Here is a 12,004-nt window from a genome sequence, read left to right on the forward strand (position 1 = left end):
GACTCATCCAGAGACACACAGTTATTTTCTGAAGGGCCAAACAACTGCTTATAGTACTCAGTTATGTACAATTTTAGGTTTTCCTGTCCTACAATTGTACCCTCATCTTGCTCAAGCTGAAAGATCCTCTTCTTTCGATGCTTACCATTAGCAATCATGTGAAAGAATTGAGTGTTCGCGTCCCCCTGGACTACTCGCCGGACCTTGGCCCGCAATGCCCACTTCAACTCTTCTTCCCTAAGAAGTTCTTTCAGCCTCAATTCCGCGTCATGCTTGGCATGAAGCTCCGCGGCCGGCAGTATCGTGGTTTCTGCTTTTACATCCAGGGACCGAATAAGGGAAAGAAGCCTTTCCTTTTCAACCTTATAAATCCCGCTAAGATGCTTAGCCCATCCACGCAGGAAACTCCTCAAGTGCCTAATCTTATTCTGCCAGCGCTGAAGCGCAGTCTTTTCTCCTGAATCCTTAGCCCACTCTCTAGCCACGAGATCAAGGAAGCCTTCACGTTCAAACCAAGCCATCTCAAAGGAGAACACATTCTTGTTCCCCAGGTGGGAGGGCTCACCAGAGTCCACAAATAGCGGCGTGTGGTCAGAGATACCACGGGACAGGGCCTGGACTGTAACTAGAGGGAACTTCTGTTCCCAATCGACACTGGCCAACACTCGATCCAACTTCTCATACGTCGGATTTGGCAGCGCATTAGCCCAGGTGAATTTTCTGCCCGAGAGCTCAATTTCTCTCAGGTTCAAACTTTCAATGATAGTATTGAACATGAACGACCATCTGCCGTCAAAGTTATCATTGTTCTTATCCTCACGCCTTCTAATAATATTGAAATCACCCCCCACCAGGATAGGCAACTGCTCGGAACCACAAATCCGAACGAGATCAGCCAAGAATTCGGGCTTGAGCTCGGGCTGCGCAGCCCCATATACCGCAACCAGAGCCCAATTAAACCCATCTTCCTTCGACCGCACCCGGAACTTGACTGCAAAGTCACCCATAACCACACTGCGAACCTCAAGCGTTTCGCACCTAACGCCGAGTAAGATTCCACCCGATCTCCCTCTCGGCGGCAAGCAATGCCAATCAAATTCTATACCCCCCGACAAAGAATTTAGAAATTGAGGCGCAAAATTATCTCTACCCGTCTCCAATAGAGTGATAAAATCTAAATGATGCTCGACAGACGCCTCAGCAAGAAACCTTCTTTTAGCCAAGTCCCTCAGACCTCTGCTATTCCAAAAGATTCCTTTCATAGTTCATCATAGAATTTTTTTGCCGAACGAATCCTAGCACTCCTACGCACTGCGGACACCGGGTATACCTTCTGTTTCCACTTGCGCTTTGGGATAATTTGACTCTGCAACTGGTCTCACAACCAGTGTCAGAAGGGCTTGCCAAAACTATCTCAGTAGAATCATCCTCTACATCCGCCTCAGAACTAGGTGGCATAAGATCCGCACAAAAATTGTCGAGCACCCTGACCCCGAGCGCATCAACCTCAGAATCACACATGGGTTTAACAGCCGCAATATTGCGAATCATCTCTAAGGCCCGCTCAGCCTCTAGATCTAGTAGATCATTAATAGAATTAGAAATTTCAGTGCCATTACTACCTAGTGAAACTCCTAATTGATTTGCATTATCAACAATCTCATCATTTGAAAAATGCAAAATGGAATTAGAAGTATTGACCGACATACCAGTAGTGACCTCCACATCACGAAGCTTGGCCGCCCTCATGGCGCATCGCTGCTGAATGTCGTCCACATCCAGATGTGCCTGGAGACGGTCACTCACCCGGCGCCCCTCAGACATCGGATCCTGAATCCCACCAAACGCAATGACCTCCTCCCGAGAGATCGCGGTTGGGGTACGGCCTCCTGCCTCACCCCAACCCGTAGTCCGATCGACCTGCAGGGGCTCCCCCACAGCCTCGCCAGAAGGTGGACGGGACGCCTGGCGCGCCCCACAAGACGGGGCCGGCAACGAGGATGGTGGAGGCAGAACAAGGGCCGCCCGCCCTAGCTCCCCACCCAGCACCGGTGAAGCCACCACCACAGGAGAAAGCTCCGAGGCCACCTGCCCTGAGCCCTCTCCCGAAGGCAAAGCCGGCACCAACCGAAAGGAAGACGCAACGGGAGAGGAGGTATCCGAGGCCTCCTGCCCCGGACCTCCTCCCAACGAAGAAGAGGACACGGGAGCCACCTGCCCCGCATCCCCTTCCTCAGCAGAAAGAGAGCAACCCGAAGCCGCCTGCCCTAGGGCTCCTCCCGACATGCCAGGCCCGAGAAGCTGTGTCATCTCCTGAGGGGGAACCGCGCGCTGAGTAGAAGAGGGAGTGGCCACCTGCCGACTCACCTCCTCCTCCCCCCAGACCGAGAGTGATGGAACCCCAATATTCCCAGTACTCGAATCCACAACATCCTGAAACCCCAAAGCAGGCAAAGCGAGCTCAAAAGCCTCCTCGGACTCAACCCGATCGCTCCACAACCTCGGTGGTGCAGAAGAAGGCTCGAAGGACCCAAATCTCAGAGTCGTCGAAGGCACCGAGGAGGGTTGGGCAGCTCTATCCCCGGTCGTCGCGGTCTCGGACCCCGGCCCCTTGGACAGCTGTCGTCCAGAGTCCTCGACCGGCGGTTCCTGTACTCCCGCGCCACCGTCACCCTCGTGCATATCAACGTCAGACTCGTGAGCCGGCGCAGCCAGAAGGCTCTCGTCCTCAAACTCAATAACCAGATTATAAATCCTGCCTCGATAAGCCCACTTAACCACTTCCGGCACATACTCAACGTTCAGAATACTGACCAGAACCCGAGCAATCCCGTGAGCTCTGGTGAAAGCCATGTCCACACGCTCAGGCTTCCCCACAAGAATGCCCAAGCTGGCCACAACCCGAGCATCCTGCAGCGGTGTGGAAGGTGCCCCGGAAAAATCGCAACCACGCCTGCGTAAGCGGTTTGCCCTGAGGCTCAACAAGCTTCCATTCCTGAAACTCAAGGATGCCATCAGTACCCGGCACCTTACACATCCCAAAACTCAACAACCTCTGCAGATCCTCCACGGAAGGGCACTCAACCCTGAACATCTTATCATCAAGACTGACAAGGTCCCACTGGAAATCCCCAGGGGCCAGCTCTCGAAGCCTCTGCACAATCTGTGTCTCAGACACCTCCCCTCTGGTGACCTTGACAATCCCCGTGGTCAGACTCGGGGACTCGTCAGGAACCTCATGCTCAGTCGGAGACTCGAAAAAAGTTAGCTCAGCACAGTAAACTCCATACATCATGAGTGACGGTGCCTGATCGCGCAGTAACGGACAATCCCCAGATTCGTGTGCCAGTTTACCGCAGGTATCACATAACCGCGCCACACACTCCGCAATGAAGTGGCCCTTGTCTCCGCAACGATAACAAAGCATCTTTTCCTTCCTGCGCGCCCACTTGGACGCTCTATCAGACTCAGCCCTGTCCATCATCTCCACGGACACATCAGTCATAACCTCGTTCTCAGGAACCGGAGCAGAAGCAAGAGCCGTCACCACCTCCATAGCGTGACCGGTCAACACAGGCTCCTCGGCAGCCCCGCTATCAGTCGTCTGCTCGACAACAACCAGTGGTGGCGGCGGACGTGGACGGTACCAGCCCCCTCGCCCGCCCCGACCACCACGATGTCCGCGGAAACCACCACGCTGTCTAGAATCCGGGCCAGAAGCACCCTCAACAAAGCCACCCTGGGGACCCAGGAACGGTCGCTCTGCCGAACCGTCGCTCTGCCAAGCGTAACCTCGGCCACCGCCCGTCGACGACGAGCCACGGTGCACACCTGCCCCATAGGCGTCGAAACCATCGTCTATCCATTGTCCCCGAGGCGCGGTATTAGCACCAGCCGCAGGTTTGGTGACGAAGTGAGGTGGCGGTGCTAGCCTAGGCAGATGTCCCACTGACCCCTGCGCCCCCGTCGTTGGCGGCTTAGGCGCCGTGCTGCCCCTACCAGCAGCACCACCAGTCTGCCTACCACGACCAGGCGCCAAACCCGAGGCCGCAATCACCGGCACGCGAGCGCCGGCAGACGTCGTGGCACCACGCCCCACGGCCGCACCCGGCAACGCACCTCCCCGACCGACCACCTGCGGCACCGGGGGCACCGCGCCCCGGCCAGCTCCACGGCCGGAGACAGCAGTTGGCGGCGGCACAGCCGAGGGCACCGCACCACGGCCACCGCCCGACGCGGCCCCAGCGCGGCCCGCCCCAGGGGGCTCGGCCGGCCTCTTCCCCGCCGCACCACGTCCCGCCATGGACACTAGCGGGGGGATGCGACGAGCACGACCGCCAGGATCCGCCCGCCGATGAGGAGAACGCCGCACCAGAACCCTACGGCGCGAGCAGGAGGAGGAGGAAACCGATCGATCACTGCATGCGTCTCTCACGTCTACGATCGATGTAGCCTCGAGCCCATCCTTTTCCAGTATAACTAGACCCGGCCCAACTGCAGCCCCTTCGCACTGGGCCACATACCCAGCCGAAGGAGGCCCAGTAACCACCGGAGGCCCACACGCGCCAATCAGGGAATTCAAACGCAGGGCCCTCGCCGCCGCGATCCCGATCGATGCCGCCGGCGCCGCCTGCTGCCGGCCGGCTGCCGCACGGCAACCCTTCTTCGGTCTTACCACAACCGTCCACGCCTCCGGCGCAACCAGATCGAAAACCGTAAGTTTGGGTAGACTTACCTTGGGAATTGGACCCTTCCATGGCCGAGATGCGTTCGCCGCCGTCCTCCGATGGACGACACGCCGGAGCAGCTCCAGCTTCTCTCCGGGCCGCAGGCCGTTCCTCGCCGGGTCCTCGGGAGGGACGACCGTCTCCACGATCTCGGCCACCTCATCCTCATCGTATCCGGGAGAAAAAGCCTCACAGATTATATCTGAGGGAGTAGGCGAGTAGGCCGTCGAGCCGCCGGATCGCCCGCCGTCGTCCTCGTCATCTCCGCTGTCAGCGTCCGCAAGAGCCCAGAATCTCCCACCCACCCTCCGGCGATCACCGGGAGCGTCAGCGCGGGCCGGCGTCGAAGACCCCGGCGCCATCGTCGCCATCGCTATGGGCTCCGTCAGATCAACCAGCTCCGTTGCCTTTGGACGTAAATCGACCTGCACGCAATCGCCGACAACCACGTTATATGTATCAAATTTGAATTGAAACCCTACCTCAATCAAGTCGCCGTCCGGAAGATAGTCGCCGGCGAGAACTTCGTTCTCCAAATCGAGAAGTGCCATCCAGCGCGAGTGCGGAGTGAATCGAAGACGCCCTTCGATCCATATGCCCGGATCCGTCCCGACGGCAAAAGTAACCCGCCAATGAGTCCATCTTCTCTCCTCCCGTCCGATCTCATTCTGCGTCGAGGCGACATGGTCACCGCCTGATCCCGTCGGCCCCTCCTTTCCTCTCGGCGACACCACCGCGCGAGCACTGTGAGAGCGCGATCCGATCTGTGGCGATCCCCCTACGCCGCCACCGGGCGAGGATCGAGACGACGGCGGAGGAAATCCGGTCGCCTCAGGCGGCCTCGTTTCCGCCTCGTCCTCCCCTGAAGAATCCATGGCCAGAGAATGCGGCTACCCTAACGGCAACGAGGTGCCGCCGCGGTCTCCCTGGTCTTTGTTGTGTGAACATGTATTTTTAATCAGGGATACTTGCGTAGTTTCTTAGCACAGTTCTATTTCTTCCAGTATGCTATTGTCAAGTGTCTGGTATAGTGATCTGGTTCCCATTCTTGAGTTGAATTTGGTTTCTTGACTTTGTCCTGTTTGGGTGAAGGATCATGCCTGCATTTTCTCTCTCTATGCAACCAGACTAGTGGATGGATTAGCACTTGTTCCTGAAGGTGCATGCTGCTGCCCTTTCCATGTTCTTTCTCGCTTTTGGCAAACAATTGCGCTACATGTTTCGGTGGGGTTAATGAATCAATAGACCACTTGGTCGACACTGAGCTGGGGGCAACTCGTTTGGTCTGAAATAAAACATGATGGTTATGAATGATTCTGTTATGCAGGATTTGGAAGGCAAGAAATTTGCTTCCGTCCAACAGACGACAGAAATTTCAGCCAGCTTGGCGAGAATCTGTAACTGAACTTGTGGTGTTTGTGGAACAACTTGCAGCTGAAGCAGGGCTGCACAGGAGGTTCTCAGGCACAATGCAGGAACCCTGGAGCCTTTGTGCAAGAGGAAGCCTTTGCCAGCTTGTTAAGCTTGTCTATATTTGTCGATGGCATTAATGTTAGTTAATAATAAAATCTTAACACTATACTCCGTAGTTAATTAGCAATTTGGCAGCTTGCCTTAGCCAGTTGGGCAAGTCTTTCCTAGTAGGACTTTGTCTGTTGCTTGCCATACGAGTTGTACAAGCTGGTGTTACATGGAGTATAAGATTCGGAGTAGGAGTAGGTTCAAATTAGTTGGTGTCCGTCTAGGACATGATTCGGCCGTGTTTATATACATAGCCAGACCATAGGCCGTGACAAACAAACGTCAGATTTTTCATCGAGAAATCAACAACGACCAGCCGGCTGCTAGTAAACTCTCTTTGTTTCCGAGGGTTTTTATACGAGAAGCGACGTCGGCGCGCAGCGAGGGGAGCGACACGGGCGGCCGCCGGAGTGACCAGGTTTGTCCTCCACCTCATCGTTCCCTACTCTGAAATTAACTCAATTAAGAGTGTCAGTGGTGACCTAGTAGATGGAGTCCTTCTGGGCTGGCAGGTAGGTTCGCCATGTCATCATTCACTGGTGTATCCATCGTCGACGGCCACGAAGGGTGCTATGGCGACACATTGTGCGTAGAAGCCGGTACGGACAGCGGCTACCATCTCCTTATGGTCAATGGCTACTCGCGTACCAAAAAAGAGAAGCCCACCGGCATGAGCATCACCGGCTCTGATGTTTTTGTGGTAGGAGGACATGCTTGGTTACTAGAGTACTACCCTAATGGCAAGAACCCGAACTGCGCCGACTTCATCTCTCTCTATGTCCACGGTGATGGCAAAGTGAATGCTAGGATCAGCTTTTCTCTCGTTGACCAGGTTGAGAAGCAGATGCCAATGTACATTCGTGCAACTAATAGAGCTTCCAGGTTCGTCGACAGTCATGGTAATGTTTTCTGGGGCATCAATAAGTTTCTCAAAAGAGATGCCCTTGAGCGATCGGCGAATCTGAAAGGTGATTCTTTCACCATCCGGTGTGACATAATGGTTTGCAAGGATCCTAGTACCGAGGATCCCGGTGGCCACGACACCAAGGTGCTCGTGTCTGACATGGACCAGCATTTTAACATTCTCCTTCAGACCAAGGTGGGTGCTGATGTGACATTCGAGGTTAGTGGCGAGACATTCACTGCACATCGTTGTGTGCTTGCAGCCCGGTCCAAAGTCTTCATGGCACAACTCTTTGGTCCCATGAAGGAGGGCACTACTACCTCTGGCGTCATACATATCAAAGATATGGGAGCAAACGTGTTCAGGGCGTTGCTTAGATTCATCTACACAGACTCATGCCCTGAAATAGAGAAGGACTTCACGGAGGAGGAGGAAGAAATGTCTCAAGTTCTAGAAGGACAAGAAGATGAAACAATAGAGGATGAGATGTGGCTGCAATGGCTTCAAGACTTGTTTGTGGCGGCAGATAGGTACGATCTCCAACGACTCAAGTGCATATGTGAAATGCAATTGTCTGATAACATAGGTGTGAGCTCGGTGATGTCCACTCTTGCTCTAGCCGAGCAACACCACTGCCAGGGATTGAAGGAGGCATGTTTGAAGTTTATCCAAGTCCAGTCTTCCTCGTGCTTGCAAACAGTAACGGCCACTGATGGTTGGGATCATGTAGTTTCGACCTATCCCTTAGTTTTGAAGGACCTTGTCGTCAAGCTTGGTTCAAACCAACAAAAGTAACACTCTGACCCCCTTATGCAGAATTGCAGATACGGGACACTCTAGAGAGGTCGTAGTCAATGTGTCTCGCTTTTCATTTGCTCGTCATGTATATAGTTCGCCTATTTGTTGAATCGGAGAAATCAAACGTGCATGGATATGGTCAAGCGTCAAAATGATATGCATTGCAGCAACGTGCAAGTTTCACACCTAGGCTTTTTATCCTCGTATATTTCTCTGTGCACTGTCTCGTATATTGTTGCTCTGTGCCTGCCGTGTCATGTAACCTTTTTCTAGTGGCTACCAATTAGGAAGAACGAATGAATGCTGATGTTTCTGGAAAGGCGTCTTATGAGAATACTCATTCAGTGAAAATCTAAAAACTTCCGGTGTTCGCCTTCGGATCGACGAGGAATGACACTATGGGAGGTGGGATCCTAAACCAGTCACTTAAACGCAATTTTACAGATAATCCCCCTCTTCTTTACCCACGATCTGAAAAGCCATTGGCGGTTCCGCTTCGATTTCTTCGTCTTTGATTTGCTGAGCGACGGAGACATGTCCAGCGCTGATCCCGACGTGCCTTAGCTGGGTGGGACCCCTTGCCTTCCTCCACCAACGACATGCCGCAACAACCAACGGTGGAGCCGCCATCCCCCATGGCCATGCACCTGCTGGAGCGGTGGATGCCACGACGGTAGCCTGCAACAGCAAGCGCCGGGGAGGCGGCCACAACCGGCTGTCCTCGTAACGGCGATGACACTGGAGCACCACATCGAAGCTCCGCTTGGCGGGGAGGCGCACACCAACGACATTGGTCGTGCACGACAACATCTTGGTGGTCGTACCTGCCCGATGTGATGCCAAAGCTTCCTCCGAACCTGAATGTTGCGATGCTTTGTGAACACACACTTATATTGAAGTAACTTTGTCTCAACCTGAAAGTTCCGATGTATGTGAACACACAGCTGAGCTGAATATGCCATTTTGTTATGCAGCTTTTTTGCACATAATCTAGTCAAATTGTTGAAATTTGTAAATTTTTCATGAAAGCAAAGTTTCGATATGCAGCTTTGCATGCACTGTAATGTGTAGAAGGAAAAACGATGTGTGTAGAGGACAGGAAATCTAAATACAAAGCTTGTTTGAGTGTGTAAAGGGAAAAAATCTGAATACAAAACTTACATTTGAATGCACTTATGAGCCCTTTTCTTCCGTTTTGAATAGAAAGCAAAAATCTGAAGACAAAGCTTCGATATACAAAATTCTACTTAACAAAAATATGAAGAGAAAGAAGAAGCTAAATACTTTATCTTCTCTAAACACAAAACTTATTTGAATGCACTTATGAGCTCCTTTTCCTATGTTATAAATAGAAAGCAAAATTCCACAAAAAATGCTACTTACAGTTCCGAAAAAAAATAAAAATTCAAATATAGCATGGAATTTTAATCGATGGTATATTTGTTAATAAAAATATTAACAGTATAGTTCAATTAGCATACGGTAAGGTCAAATGGCCCTTCCTTCAATAGGCATTGCGTATGAAAGGTTTTGATCAGGCCTGGAGACACCAGGTAGACTCTTTCACGCAAAAAGGGAGTGTTGGATTAAAGTGAATGATGACATAGGTCACTACTTCCAAACACACAAAGGGCTGAGGCAAGGAGATCCGATGTCACCTATTCTCTTCAACATAGTGGTTGATATGTTGACTATTCTTATAGGAAGGGCTAAGGATGCGGATCAGGTAGGTGGCCTCGTCCCGCACTTAGTTGACGGAGGTGTATCCATTCTACAGTACGCTGATGATACTATCATCTTCATGGAGCACGACTTGGCAAAAGCGCGAAACATGAAGCTCGTGTTATGCTTATTCGAACAATTGACCGGGGTTAAAGATTAACTTCCACAAGAGCGAATTGTTTTGTTTCAGAAGAGCTAATGATGACCAAGATGCGTACAAATAATTGTTCGGGTGTGAATTGGGAGCTTTACCGTCCACGTATTTAGGTATACCAATTCACCATTGTAAGCTGACCAACAGAGAATGGAAGTGCATTGAGGACCGTTTTGAGAAGAAACTGAGCTGCTGGAAAGGCAAGCTAATGTCATACGGAGGACTATTAATTCTCATTAATTCGGTCCTCACGAGTATGCCCATGTTTCTTCTCTCCTTTTTCGAGGTACCGGTTGGAGTCCGGAAGAGGCTAGACTTCTATCGATCACGCTTCTTCTGGCAGAGTGATGAACTTAAGCGAAAGTATAGACTTGCTAAATGGGATATCATTTGTAGGCCGAAAGACCAAGGGGGTCTAGGTATTGAGAATCTGGAAGTGAAGAACAGATGTCTCATTAGCAAGTGGCTGTTTAAGCTATCTGTCGAGACGGAGGCCACATGGGCTCAGATCTTGCGTAACAAGTACCTTCACTCTAGAACCTTGTCCCAGGTGACAGTGAGGCCGACTGATTCGCCTTTTTGAAAAGGATTGATGAGAGTTAAACCACTCTTTTTCAATAGGACAGGGTTCATAGTTGGAAACGGTACCACTACGAGGTTCTGGAAGGATACGTGGCTAGGGGAGACACCCCTCGCACTCCAAATCCTTCTTTGTATAACATTGTTCGACGTAGAGACGCTTACGTTGCAACAGTTATGCAATCCACTCTGCTCAATATTCAATTTCGGTGGACGCTAGTGGGAAACCGTTGGGAAGCCTGGCTCAATCTTGTGAGAAGATTGATGGATATTCAGTTGTCTCAACAGCCCGATCAATTGTGCTGGAAACTAACTAAGAATGGAGAGTTCTCGGTTAAATCCATGTATTTGGATGTTATTAATTCTAGCGTGATTCCTAGATCGAAACATGTTTGGAAAGTAAAAGTACCTTTGAAAATCAAAGTGTTTATGTGGTTTGTGCATAAACAAGTTATTTTAACTAAGGATAATTTGGCAAAACGCAATTGGACAGTATCTACAAGATGTAGCTTTTGCGACCAACATGAATCAATCAAACACCTCTTTCTTGATTATCCTCTGGCAAAAGTTATGTGACGGTCGGTTCACATAGCTTTTAACATTACTCCACCGAATTCTATCAACACGTTATTTGGGACGTGGCTTGATGGGATAGATTCCGATACAGCGAGACACATTCATGTAGGAGTATGTGCTTTATTATGGGCAGTCTGGAACTACAGAAATGATTTGGTCTTTAACAGAACAACAAATATTCATTTTTTGCAGGTTATCTTTAGAGCCACTGCGTTGATCCGTATGTGGTCGCTACTCACTCCGACGGAGGCTAGGGAGCGTTTGGTTACTGGGTCTACCCGATGGGAGATGGTAGCACGGGATATTTTCAACCGGTTTGGATGACGGTCATGTAATAGGATAGGCATGTAGTGCTCCAACCTTTTTATGCCAGCCGTTTGTGGCTTTTCTATTGCTGTTTAGCTCTTCGTGAGCCTTTTTTTGTTCTTTGTTCGAGACATGGAGACTTATGTTGGACCTTTTGCTTATTAATAATATTGGTCGTATGCATCGTTCTGATGCAGAGGCTGGGGCGAACCCCTCTTTTTGGAAAAAAAAATTCAATTAGCAATTTGGCAGCTTGCCGTACCCAGTTGGGCAGTCTTTCCTAGTGTATGGTCTGAGTCCGATTAGGACTTTGTGTGTTGCTTGCCATACGAGTTGTACAAGCTGGTGTTACATGGATTATAAGATTCGGAGTAGGAGTAGGTTCAAATTAGTTGGTGTCCGTCTAGGACAAGAATCGGCCATGATTATATACATAGCCAGACCATAGGCCGTGACAAACAAACGCCAGATTTTTCATCGAGAAATCAACGACGACCAGCCGGCGGCTATAAAGGGTTCTTATACTAGAAGCGACGTCGGCGCTCAGCGAGGGGAGCGACACGCACGGCCGCCGGAGTGACCAGGTTTGCCCTCCACCTCATCGTTCCCGACTCTGAAATTAACTTAATTAAGAGTGTCAATGGTGACCTAGTAGATGGATTAACTCCTTATGGGCTAGCAGGTAGGTTCTGTTAGTGTCGATTGAGAGCCAAAGCA

At 51.0% G+C, this 12,004-nt stretch overlaps 1 protein-coding gene across 1 annotated transcript; it reads left to right on the plus strand.

Annotated features, from left to right (window-relative positions):
- Positions 1 to 6,531: 6,531 nt before the first annotated feature.
- On the plus strand, positions 6,532 to 8,229 carry LOC123168811 (BTB/POZ and MATH domain-containing protein 2). The gene is made up of 2 exons (XM_044586678.1): positions 6,532 to 6,666; positions 6,761 to 8,229. The coding sequence occupies exon 2, from the start codon at positions 6,772 to 6,774 to the stop codon at positions 7,945 to 7,947; it is 1,176 nt and encodes a 391-aa protein (XP_044442613.1). The 5' UTR covers positions 6,532 to 6,666; positions 6,761 to 6,771; the 3' UTR covers positions 7,948 to 8,229.
- Positions 8,230 to 12,004: the final 3,775 nt, after the last annotated feature.

This window comes from Triticum aestivum, chromosome 7D (assembly GCF_018294505.1).
Source record: "Triticum aestivum cultivar Chinese Spring chromosome 7D, IWGSC CS RefSeq v2.1, whole genome shotgun sequence".
Taxonomy (NCBI): Eukaryota; Viridiplantae; Streptophyta; class Magnoliopsida; order Poales; family Poaceae; genus Triticum; species Triticum aestivum.

Bases quoted from the DNA above. Each gene is read 5' to 3' on its own strand.
- LOC123168811 (XM_044586678.1), top strand. From the start codon at position 6,772: ATGTCATCATTCACTGGTGTATCCATCGTCGACGGCCACGAAGGGTGC.